General features: G+C 35.7%; 1 protein-coding gene across 2 annotated transcripts in view; it reads left to right on the top strand.

Annotated features, from left to right (window-relative positions):
* The window catches only part of WDR17 (WD repeat domain 17), a 108,801-nt gene that overhangs the window by 61,031 nt on the left and 34,752 nt on the right, over positions 1–13,018 (top strand). For both annotated transcript variants that reach the window (XM_044387580.3, XM_057303413.1), the window contains 5 exons: positions 1,930–2,114; positions 4,114–4,282; positions 7,017–7,108; positions 9,369–9,451; positions 11,321–11,407. In XM_044387580.3, coding sequence (XP_044243515.2) covers positions 1,930–2,114; positions 4,114–4,282; positions 7,017–7,108; positions 9,369–9,451; positions 11,321–11,407 — 616 coding nt within the window. The remainder of the gene's footprint in view (positions 1–1,929; positions 2,115–4,113; positions 4,283–7,016; positions 7,109–9,368; positions 9,452–11,320; positions 11,408–13,018) is intronic.

A 13,018-nucleotide genomic window follows, 5' to 3' on the forward strand; every position in this document is an offset into this window, starting at 1 on the left:
TATACTCTCTAGTTCAATCCATGTCATCACAAATGGCAAGATTCTGTTCTTTATGATGGCTGAATAATATTCCATTGTGTGTGTGTGTGTGTGTGTGTGTGTGTGTACACACACACACCAAGGGGCCATTCGAAGTAATGTTATTTCGGTTGCAAATTTAGTATCCAGTCTAGTGGGCAATGGCAAATAGGGGATAATCTCTGTGTTTAAACCTTCAGGCTTTCCACAAATTAAATCTTTTCTGTGGAGCCCTAACAGTTCTGAATCCCAGAAACTGGAGGGTGTAGCAACATTAGGGCCAGAGAAGTATTATGCTGGAGACTAACATATTGCTTAGGTCTCCCATATTTTTTTACGTTATTAGTTTCTTTGTTTATTTGCTATCATGGGGGTGACTGAAGTTTTATAGATTTTCTTCTTTCATATTTTTTTCTTATTACAAGCGTAATCCCTGCCCTTTAGAGGAAAAATACAAAATATAAAGAAGCACATACCCATCTTGTCGTTATTAAGCAAATCCTTCAGGCTACCTATTATTAAACATCTTGTTTTTTTCTCCCTGTTTTTTAATGTAATAAAGTGTGGAATAAGAAAAATTATGTGAAAATGAAAAATTTTAGTTGCAGATGTACCAAATGCTTTAAAAAGATAAATTACAGATACAGAGTAACATAAAAGTTATCAACACCACCCATAATATCAACAAATGAAAATATTATAAGAATCAGCCATGGAACATGCTAATTTTAATGAAACTGTCAGCAGTATGTTATTGAACCAAATGCCTCTTTTGTTATTAGTAGTTTATGATAGTGTGGACTTCCTGTCATGCTCAGATTTTGAGAAGTGAGTGTTATCCAAATGAATGTGGTAAGAAAGACTTTATTATATTTGGATCAAAAAGCGAGTTTACTGGGGAATATTTATCTATATTCCACTATGTCATTAATACCGATTGGTCTGATCATTTCCAGCAGTATCATTATTTTGAATTATGTTTGCAAGAGAATATTCACGTTCTTTTTTTTTTTTTTTTAAGATTTTATTTATTTATTTGACAGAGAGAGAGACAGCCAGCGAGAGAGGGAACACAAGCAGGGGGAGTGGGAGAGGAAGAAGCAGGCTCATAGCAGAGGAGCCTGATGTGGGGCTCGATCCCATAACGCCGGGATCATGCCCTGAGCCGAAGGCAGACGCTTAACCACTGTGCCACCCAGGTGCCCCGAGAATATTCACGTTCTAAGGAAAAACTTCTTGAAAGAACACAAGAGACGAGACAAAGAATAAACAGAGATATTTATAGAATTTCAAATTGAGAAATGGAAGTGAATGAACAGTGCAAATAAACCCGACAAGGAAGAGAGAAACATTGAGATGCAAATGTATGTCAGGCAGTTTGTGAATCTTAATTTGGGTGCTAAATTACACTGTATTATAAAGAACCTCAAAAAGAATTATTTTCATTGGATCGGAAATTAGTGGAAGAGAGTTATTAGCTTTCAAATAAAAACATTCTCATTCATGTTTGTGTGTGTAGAGGGGAAGTAAGCCATATGAGTCACATTTTGAAAAAAGATTCTAATTAAAAAATAATGATGCTGTGGTTTAATTTATGGGGTGATAAGAAACCAAATATTCACAACATATTGTGGTTCCTCACTCACTAATTTTCATCCATTTTGCTGCACCTGCACTTCTATACATCTCTTCGAAATAACATCCAGTGTTACGTGTATGTATGTATAATCTTTGGCAGTGCTGCAGAAGGACTTCTGTGGCAGAAAATGTGGTTCTTGCCTAATGGTTTACTGATACAAGTTCTGGATAAAAGAAAACAGAGGGACATCTTTATAAATTAAGCCCTGTGGTTTCATTCCAGCTTATGGGAAGCTGTTGGTATAAATATTTACTTGTTTATTTCTTTTTTAGTTTCAACCCAGTCTCCAACGAAAAATCATTATACGTCCTCGACAAGCGAAGCAGTTCCACCCCCAACTTTGACGCAGAATCAGGCATTTTCCCTTCCTCCCGGGCATGCGGTGTGCTGCTTCTTGGATGGTGGAGTTGGGCTTTATGACTTGGGAGCCAAGAAGTGGGATTTTCTTAGGGACTTGGTATGTCTGTGGTCATTCCTTCTTTAATACACCACACTTATTTTGTGTTAGCTCTTGATGTTGACTTTTACTTACACACTAAGATTGTTAAAGTTATTTTTGTAAAGAATCGTGTGTTAGGACTTATCTTAGTTGGCTGAAACATTTTAGAATTATGTGTAGAATGATGGATGACGAGACTAGGAGAATTCTTAAAATTTTAAATGTTAAACTCCTTTCAATATTAATGTTTATTTAGCTTATTGTGATTACTGTGCATGGTTGGTAGTGTTTCCATTCTTGAGTACACCACGTTGATCCTTCATATAGTATTGGAACATTACGTTGCTGTACTATATTTTGGAAGCAAAACGAGAAATAAATATTCTTTCAGGAGGAAGGACAAGTCCATCCCTCCAGTTACCGCAGCCTTTTTTGTTCATATCTGTGAAACGAACAAGGTTGGGTTCAGTGTTTTCTAAGATTTTCTGAGATTTCTAAGATTTAGTGCTGTTTTCAAATCAATACAATGATTCTATGATTCTGTGATCATTAAGCCTCCATATAAAATAGAGTACAACCTCGCTGAGGACTCACATTTTTGACGGGTGTTGTTCTGTGCTTTATCGGGGATAAAGGTACCCCACCTAAGATAGTGCCTGGCATATAGCAAGACTTTATTCAATTTTGTTGAATGAATGAATCTGTGAACAAATGAAGGCATGTAATAAGGTGTATTATGTTGTAATTGATATTTGTCAATAATCAGCTTCTTTAAACCTCCCTATTTCAGAGTGCATAAAAATGTCTATTTTCTACAGGTTTACATTACACTCATCAAATGTTGGTTGTTTTCCCATAGAAAAACTTAGAAAAGTAATCTAGAGCTATAATCACCCTTGTAAAAAAAAAATTGAGGGAAAGAACGTAATACTGTATCATTTTAGGACAAATTTAATTTTGTCCTTGAGTGAAAAAATTGAAATATTGCCAAAAATTTTTTGTAACCATGTGTAGCTTAGTTATTTTTAAATATTCCTTTTGTAGATATTCTCTAGATTATTTCATTTTCTTTCCATGTAAACTTTTTATGTAAACTCTTTTCCAGTGTGGTCAACTCTTCCTGTACTTCAAATTACCATATACTTTCCAAGAAGTTGTGAAAGGGAAGGGAGAAAAATACAAGACACTTAAATCTGTAAAAACTTACATTAGCAAATGAGAAATCATGCAGTCTAAGTTCAGTAGTTTCTCTTGAGTGTGTATCTTCATATTAAAATATTTCATTTAGAAAACTTATGTTATTTGATAGTTCTCATAAACACTAAAATATTCCTTGATTATAAATTATTTCAGTGGCTTGTTTTCACTTTAATAATGCCTGCCAGTCAGAAGAGATAGTGATTTTTTTTCCTTATGATTTTCAAAGAATAAAGTTGTTAGAAAATTTTGGACAAGACTAATTAAAAATCAAGGCTATGCTGGATTCTTCTTATTGCTGCCAAAATCATGAAGTTCTTTTGGAGTATGTCATTGGTACACAAAACAGAATGTTTGCATTTAAGGACCTATAGTTTCAATTTCATCTTGGTCTTTTATTATACTTCCAGAATGACATAGTAACTATTGATAGTTAACTGCTTTATAAATTTCTAGCATGGTATCCTGTATATGTAATCAGAAAAGATATGTGTTGCATTCTCTTTTTTTTGAACATCTTTGTATGTAGTTGCGGATTGGAGGCATTGTGGTTGAATAAAATCTGGGTCTGTACAAAAGAGTACAGTAATAAGAGCACAGAGAACGTTCAACCACAGCAGTGATTCTAATTTTGTATTTACATGTATATATATATATATATATATATATATATATATATATACACACACACATATATATATTTTTACACAAATACTTGGAAACCATAGTACATATGTCAACTTGATTATACACTGTGGTTTGTTTATTAATAACATGAATCTTCCTCAGCAGTTGTGACTTCTCTATGCTGCATTCCTAGGGACATGTGGAAACGATCTTTGACTGCAAATTCAAACCTGATGATCCCAATCTTTTAGCAACAGCTTCTTTTGATGGCACTATAAAAGTCTGGGACATAAACACACTAACAGCTGTGGACACCTCCCCGGGTAACGAAGGGGTTATTTACTCCCTATCATGGGCCCCAGGTAAGAAGTGTTTTATTAAAATCAAGAATGCAGTTAAATGACTCTCCTAACTTTGTTTTCATTTGAATTATATTCTTCTCTCAATGCCATCTTGCTCCAAATAATTGTAAGGGCAAATTAGTACCAACATATGTGTTGGTTCAGTTTTTCTGGGGTTTTTGAATAAACTGCCCTTGCACAGGCACTTTGATTTCTGGACCTTTCTATGTGACATAATCATATACAAAAGCCACAGTCAATAAAGATGATCTTTTTGTTTGTTTGTTTTTATTGTTTTTTTTTTAATTTTTTAATTTTATTCTATTTTTCTCATTATGTTCAGTTAGCCAACATATAGTACATCGTAAGTTTTTCGTGTAGTGTTCAACAGTCCATTAGTTGCATATAACACCCAGTGGTCATCCCAGCACGTGCTCTCCTTAATACCCATCACCTGGTCACCCCATCCTTAAGGATGATCTTCACCCATCTAATTTTAGCTGCATTTGTATAGCTATGCTTTTCAAGGTATAACACATTTTGCATGATGATAGTTTTCCTTAAAATTTTCATATGAATCAAATACATGGAAATTTAAAAAATATAATACATGTCTTTCCCTGAGACATCTGTTTGTAAATATGAATGATTATATGTAATCACAGTTCAATTTTGACCATGTATTCAATATAAATTCCACCTTTGTAAATATTAAAGAACTTTTATGCCAGAATAGGGTTTTTTGTATGATGTCAGAAAAATGCTACCTTTATACATATATTCCTGTACAAAAAGGAGAGAAAAGACGTCCTTGAAACCTCTGACTTTTTTTTTCAAAACATTATTTCCCTATATCATTCTGCACACCCAAATGAATTTTTCACTTTATAAAGTATATAGAATGCTTTTCTTATTTGTCCTAGTGGTAACATATTGATTTAAAACCCATGTATAACCAGGATGTAGCTTATTTTTTAGATTATCTTCTCATGCACAGGGATTTTTAGCCTTAAATTTATGGGCTGTCAAGGGTTTTAGATGTCTTCAGGGATGCTGGGAATGTCTTAGATTTTATGCATAGAAGTTTTAGCGTTTGTGTGTATGTGCCTGTGTCTGTCAAAGATTATCATAGGAATCAGATTTTCAGAGAGGTCCGTGATACAAAAAGGCTAAGAACTTAGTGCTGTTTTATTTATTTCTCATCTCCCACAATAAGGAGAAGATCCAGAGAAGGTTTTCCTTCCAGCTCTTACTCTGACAGTAGTTGATCCTGTAAGCAGAACAAGCTTAGTGTCATCATGGATACAAGGCCAATTGGAAAAAGAAGTTACTTCACTAATTGAGAAGTGAGGCACAAAAAGAGCTAATTCGGTCTCTTACCTGCTGCCTTCTTCATATTCATGCCTATTTGACGTTTCATGATTACCAACATTTATGAAAGAGGGTCTGGGAGGTTGAATAATTCACTCAGGTTACACGCATCGTGACTGGTGGTGGAATCTAGGCCTACACAGTTGTCAGTTTGACTTGGCAGCCTGTGCTCTGCGGCAGCGCCATATGCTTCTGTGCAACAGGGCCCCTGGCTAGTGGCCCAGCGACATGGCGCCGTGACAGCTATTAGTTGAACAGCCTTCCTCGTACGGAGTGTCACGTCAGCCTCAAACCTAAAACTTAAATAGAAATCACAACTGTAAAAACTGTTGCTCTGATTCATAACACAGAACCCGATCTTGCCTAAAGCATTATTTCACTCTCTACATTGAGAATTTGCCTCAGGAAAGTAGGAATGTTGGAAACTGGAAATTCTTTAATTTTTTGAAATGTGATTACTGAGGAATCACTACTTTTAGCTAAGTATGGATAAAATTTAAAAGAAGAATGAAAGTTGATAGGGATGGAAGTAGAGTAGGGTATAGAGGGTTGTATAACTTGATACAGTAGCAACCACAGGAAAAGGAAAAAAAAAGGTACAAATTAATATGGAAACTTCTCGATAATTTGAGAACCCAAAAAGGGAAACAGAATGAAAACACTAGAAATATGGTAAGGATATATTTTTTTTGGACTTATAATCATTTATCACAAAGTATTTCCTCCATGTTTTACTTATAGGTGGCACAGGACAGCTGTTCCTTTTGTTAATGGAGAAAGCCTCTTCTTTGACTGCCTTGCAAAAAACACTTAAATACTAGATCATTTACTAACTTAGCAGCAGTTGCATTTTCACAGATTTGTTTCTTAAAGAGCATTGTTTATGTTTTTGATTTAAAAAACTTAAATTTTTTCATGTGTTCTACTTATAGAAATGTTCTCCTAACCAAAAAGAAAAAAAAATTACTAGATGCAATGTAAAGAAAAATGTAAATACTGACTGGATATGTGATAGTTTTGGGAAATTATTGATAATTTTTGTATTTGTGATTGTGATAGTTTGGTCGTGTTAATGAAAGAGTCTTTTAGACATTTGTACTGAAGTGTTTATTGATGAAATGATAGAATGTCAGGGATTTGCTCCAAAGAAACCCAAGGGGGACTATAGACAAAACAAGAATGACCATATTTTGATAACTGTTGAAGTTATATGATGATACATTCACTATACTATTCTCCATTTCCATACATTTGATAATTTTCATCATAAAAAACTTTTAAAAACTACTTTGTAAATTGCAAGTCTTTTTCAAAAATTACATTTTGAAGAGAATTACATGTGTGGCAAACATTTCATATAATGTCTAACGAATTGTTTCCTAAGGTGATTTAAATTGTATTGCTGGAGCAACTTCTCGAAATGGTGCTTTTATTTGGGATGTTAGAAAGGGCAAAATGGTGCAACGATTTAATGAGGTAAGGTGTATTTACTGCTGGCTGAAGAGCATAATGTCTTATACTGCCTCATGTTTTGTAAATGCTTTTCTGTCTTAATTTAGTAATCATCAGGTGACATTATGTTCTATCACTTGGATAAAGAAATCCAAGAGAACATACATACACATGTTGAAATGAACTCTGAAAAATGTAGATGGGTCTAGGATAAGAGAATTCACCTAAAGTCGCATTATAGAGTCAAAGGAATTCTCAATCATCCTCCGCAAAATTGTCTGGACAAATATTCACTAGTTGTAAAAAGACTAAACTCGAACGAATTCCAAATTATAGTCTAAATTCTGTTACAATTAGCTTTCCACATAGGGAGAATCATTGAATGTCTTGAACCTGATTCGTCACCTGTAAGACGGTGAAGTTGGGTTGTACAATTTCGTGGACTTCCTTCCACCTCTCAAATTCTGTTACTCCATGACACACACAGAAACCTCCCCCATTCCTGCTTGTAGTGACACAGATTGTACCTGACTTCTGCCTGGAGTGAAAGTATCATCCCATGCTTTACTGAGTGCCACTAATATTTGGAAACTGCATGTGATCTCATTATAACATGTTAGATATGAGTCAAGGGAATAGGAAAGGATCTCTGTTTTGAAATTTCACTCATTTCAAATGATTACTGTTGGAGTTTATTGAAAATGTATTTGAAAATGGCTTATATTTGAGACTTTAAAGCCATTTATACAAAAAATTTATATTCCCCGGAGGATCAAGCAGCTTTGATCTTCTAGGAGACACTAAAGTAATGTGGGAAATGCAGAGTATTAGGGAAACTTTACCAACCAGCAGTAATCAATTTAGCCCTCAAAAGAGGAAGCTTTGACAAAGGCCTATATAGTTACATCCCCCCTTTTCTCTGCATAATAATACTTTCAGTTCAGCGGTGCCCCCAACCTGCCCTCTGCCCTCCCATCAAGAACAGCACTTATCCCATAATAGTCATGTAAAAAGAAAAGAAGAAATGAATCTGAGAAAGAAACTTTTCACCTAAATTCAAAGATATTACCGTTAGGTGCCAATTCTGTTATCTCTTCTTACGGCATCTTGGCATCTTGTGACCTCAAATATGTGCCCATCAGCACTGCGACGGCCCCACCCTGACTCCAGCGACAGGCATCTGAGCATCAGAGGTGTGTCCCACCTCCATTCCTGTCTTCCCAGCATTCAGTAGCATAGATAGAAAACATGCTTAGATCTAGGATAATAAATACGGGGCAGTGCTAGCTTTTTTTTTTTTTAATGATTTTTTATTATATTATGTTAGTCACCATACAGTACATCCCCGTAATGAACTGAGTTACATATGTCTCGCAGAAGGAAACGCAAGGTCTTAGAAGCCCTGAGTGCACTTTTCCTGGGATAAATGAAGCTGACGGGAGGCCTCCACTCCTACGGTTACATTAAGTATAGTGACTACTTCCATTTTGTACCCATCTTTATACAGCTACCCGCCATGGCCCGCAAAGAGGAAAAAACAGCAAACTAGAGACTGCTTTAGTAAAGTCGCCTTCGAACTCAAGATAAAAAGTCGCTTTAGTCTCTTCTTAGCAGCAGCCACAACGGAACTGCTATATAAAGTTAAATAAAAATTGGAAATGGATTGATTGCAACCTTTATTCACCCATGTCCCAGTTGACGAATGACATTCCCATGTATAATATATTCCCTGTGGTTTTACAAATCCTCATCATACTAGTTGTGACTACAACCCTCCCCCTTCCCCAGTCCAGGAGTGCAGAGGAACAGGTCAACATACACCAATTTGTTACAGAAAGAACCTTAAATCTTTCTCCTTTGTTTTTATAAAAAATAAAACTTTGAAATTTAAAAGAACCACTTACACTGTAGTTGTGGTAGCACTGGGTTAGGAAGCAGATAGACCCTGTCTTCATCTCCACACTGGCAGTTCTGGAAAAGCCATTACGCACAGCTTTATTCTGCAGATGGCTGACGAAGCGGGTTCTGGCTCTCTACCAGTGTCTACAGATCAGAAGTAGAGCCACTCAATTGACATCTTAACACAGGGTGTTTGTTTCTTAAGTGTGATAGCTTTCTACATTTTTAAAGTATACATTCTGCTTTCTGCTGCTGACAGTAATACTTCTGTGCACATCCTCTAGAGTAAGTTCCTAACAGAAAAGCAATACTAGAAGAAGTAAATAAATAAGAGAAAAAAGGGGTGAATTATTTTTTATTGATAGGTATTTTGCATTTTTTGAAGCATGGAAAAAATGGAATATTCTGCGTTGCCTGGAGTCATAAAGATTCCAAGAGAATAGCCACCTGCAGTGGTGATGGTTTCTGGTAAGTATGACATGTGAAGTCATGCTGCTTATACAAGACTTATTGATAACACCGATTGTGTCATGTGAGCACATGCATCAGAGTAGCCAGATTCCATCTGTACAGCTCTACCAACTATCATCGGTACATGTAAGCCCATATGGGCACGTGCCATGTTGCTATATCAGAAATAAATAAGAGCGCGGTGAGGTTTAAAATAAATAAATAACCCAGTAAGTTCTTTCTAAATGAAAATCCTACCTGAGTTGTAACTAAAATACTGTGAATTGCCTCAAAGAAACTTTAAGAACTTTTTACTAAGAGTCTAATTAATCCTCATCATTTTGGGGGGAGTAGGATTTCAGTTCTACAAGTGATTCAACAGATATCAAGTGCTCTAGAAACGTGTACACCTTTTATAGATGCTATTACTTTTAAAAGGATGAAAAGCCTTTGCAAGGAGGAGTAGGCTAATGCATGTGGGAAATGCCTTTTTTTAGAAGATGACTGTTGTCTCTGATCGTCTATTTCAGAATAAGTGCTTTCTTAATTCTATTAAGTCCTAGGAAAAAGTAGGTTTCCATGGAATATATGTAAGGGAAGAATTGCCTTTGGGTTAAACAAATGTTTTTATCCAGATGAAGCTATCGTGCAGCTATAGCTGTTGTCATCTTTGACAGGTGGGGTAGACACTCATGGTTGCTGGGAATATCGTAGAGATGGTCTCCTGTTAGGTTTTGCAATGTCCAGTCCAACTTTCTCGTCCTCACTTTTTAATTTCAGTGAAAAAGACAGTTGTTATGGAAACCAAAGATCTTCACCAGGAAGTTGAAATTTTCAGAAATAACCATATTAGTGATTTTTTCCCTGAAAAGAACTATTTTCTAATTGATAAATACCAAAATACAAAAGATGTGCCTCAAGAGTTTTTTGATAAGGTGATACACTGTTAGCTTTACCATGTACTTTCAGGACACCACATTTGTAAGCAGAGGTCACTAGCACTCCCCAGTAGCCTCAAAAATTTTCACTGACCTAATGATGTTTTAGAAGGTCTTTTCTAAAGGCTTTTAGAACCCTGTAATATATTAATTTATACACAGCTTCTTTTTTTAAAATGGAATCAATAGCCCTGTGTTACAGCAATGATATAGTCGGGTATTAGAGCTTCCTTAATGTTTGCAGCTTAAATACATACTTTGAGGAGAAGGGATCCTCCACATTTCTAGGTGAATCACTTAGAACATGCCACAACAATGTTACAACTTTTATGTCTTGGACTTGGTGTAATAATACGTGCAACCAGCACTATAAATGAGTTGTTTGAAATATAAGTTTTGAAGCTAAAAGTCGAATGCATATGTTAGTTATATCATTGTTCTAAAATATATGTATTGAACTGTGTTTTTCCTCAACTAAAGATATTCTATAAGAAATAGTTTCTAAATCAACATTTATCACCTTCAAATTAATTTAAGTGGATTGTCATAATTAATACTGTCTGATGTAAATATACTCACTCATAATCGGTAATATCATTTACTCAGTACTTTTAAATGTTCTCTGTGCTTTGAAGACAAGGTCTCTATCCTAAAATACTTAACGTTTGCAGGGCACTTGGGTGGCTCAGTCAGTTAAGCGTCTGCTTTCAGCTCAGTTACATGGGATCGAGCCCCACATCAGGCTCCCTGCTCGGCGGGGAGACTGCTTCTACCTCTCCCTCTGCTGCTCCCCTTACTTATATTCTCTCTCTGTCAAATAAATAAATAAAATCTTTTTAAAAAGTAAAATAAAATACTTCTGTTTGAATTATACAATTCTGGCTTTGTTTTTGTGAATAATGTATTTAGAATGTTGTTTTTTCTATTAATATATTATACTTAATTGCAGTATTATCCGAACAATTGATGGTAAAGTGCTACACAAATACAAGCATCCAGCTGCAGTGTTTGGTTGTGACTGGAGCCAAAACAACAAGTAAGAATTTTTTTTTCCCAGAATAAATAATAACTTCTGAGATTTTACATAAGCATGAAATTTAATGTTATTCCCACAGGTAATACCCATCACTCTCCGTAGGTGATGTTCTTGTTTTCTAGCCTTGTAATTGATTGTTCATGTTAGCCAATACTTTAGGAAAAAGCATAGGACTAACTAATAAAAAATGGAAATTTAGTCTAATCTGTATGTGGCTTCTACCAGGAAAGTAGCCCTTTCCCTAAACCCTTTTAGGAATCTCGCCAATGGTATCATTTTGCCACAACTTTCCATTGCCCCCTCCACACACAAACGCAATGCTAATGCTTTGACATTGGATGATTTCCCAAAACGTAGAACTACTGTGCATAGTTTTGAAAGGTCATCCTTGCTATCGAGCCTAGTATTTACCATGTAAAAATCAGCTCAGATTTAAAAATTAATCCAAGTCAAACCCAACTAACATTGATCCTTCAAGTTATTGCACTTCCAAGACTTGCATTTCAAACCTCTCTTTATGCTATATAAATTATACTTGAAAATTCAAACTTTCTTTAGATATTGTGAAAATAATGTGAAATTGTGCTTTTCCATATTCCAAGTGGAAAATATACATACTAAAATGTTAAAACCTTGTTATACTTGTGTTCTGAGTCAGATCACATACAAAATGATGGATCTATGTATTTCTTTCAGTAAATATAGAAGAATTTATAACACACTGTTAGAGGTTTTATGCAAAGTGAGCTCATGCCCAGCTCCTCCCCCAGGATTCCCCATCTAAGTGGCCTGATAATGTTCACAACAAAGCTGCTGAAGACAAAATCCTCGGCCTCTTCTTTTATACCTTAGCGTCTCTCCATTTCCCTTTCCATTTGGCCATCAATTCCTGTGATATCATCCATCTCAATATTCCTTTTCCAACTACTCCCTTCCTGTGCCATAAACCAATAATACTTGTTTGCTTTTGGACTTCCTCTAAAGCCTCCTAAATCAATTCCAGAATTCACATCCTTTGTCACCACTTCCTTGTCTCCCTGCCCCACCTTCTTTATTTTGAAGTCAGATATTTAACAACCAGATCTGAGTGTACCATTTTATCGCTTACATTGATTGTAGGATAAAATACAAAATCTTAGGAGCGCAACAGGGAAGTCCCTGTGTAATCTGGTTCCTGTGTGTTTTAATCATGCCATTTCAAGCGTGGCTCCCCCTTATTCTTTGCATCCAGCCACATTGGCTTTCAGTTTTATGAACCAGTCAGCTCATTTCCATACCAGAACTTTCCCTCACGCTGTCTCGCTATATCTAGGATTCTGTTCCCCACCCCACCCCACACAACCCATCTATATTGTATATAGACAATACCCACCTGTACTCTAGCTCTCCGCACCAAACCACTTCTACAGAAAAGTGTTCCTGACCCCCATGTTAGGTAAATTTTTTCTATGATATCCTGGTAGCACTTAACATAACAAAATTAATCGTAACAAATAAAATTAATAAAGATTAGAGCAGAAATAAATGATAGAAGGGTGCCTTCCTGCCTCGTTTAGTGAAGCATGTGACTCTTGATATCAGGGGTGTGAATTCTAGCCCCATGCTGGGTAT

This window comes from Ursus arctos, unplaced genomic scaffold (assembly GCF_023065955.2).
Source record: "Ursus arctos isolate Adak ecotype North America unplaced genomic scaffold, UrsArc2.0 scaffold_27, whole genome shotgun sequence".
Classification (NCBI taxonomy): Eukaryota; Metazoa; Chordata; class Mammalia; order Carnivora; family Ursidae; genus Ursus; species Ursus arctos.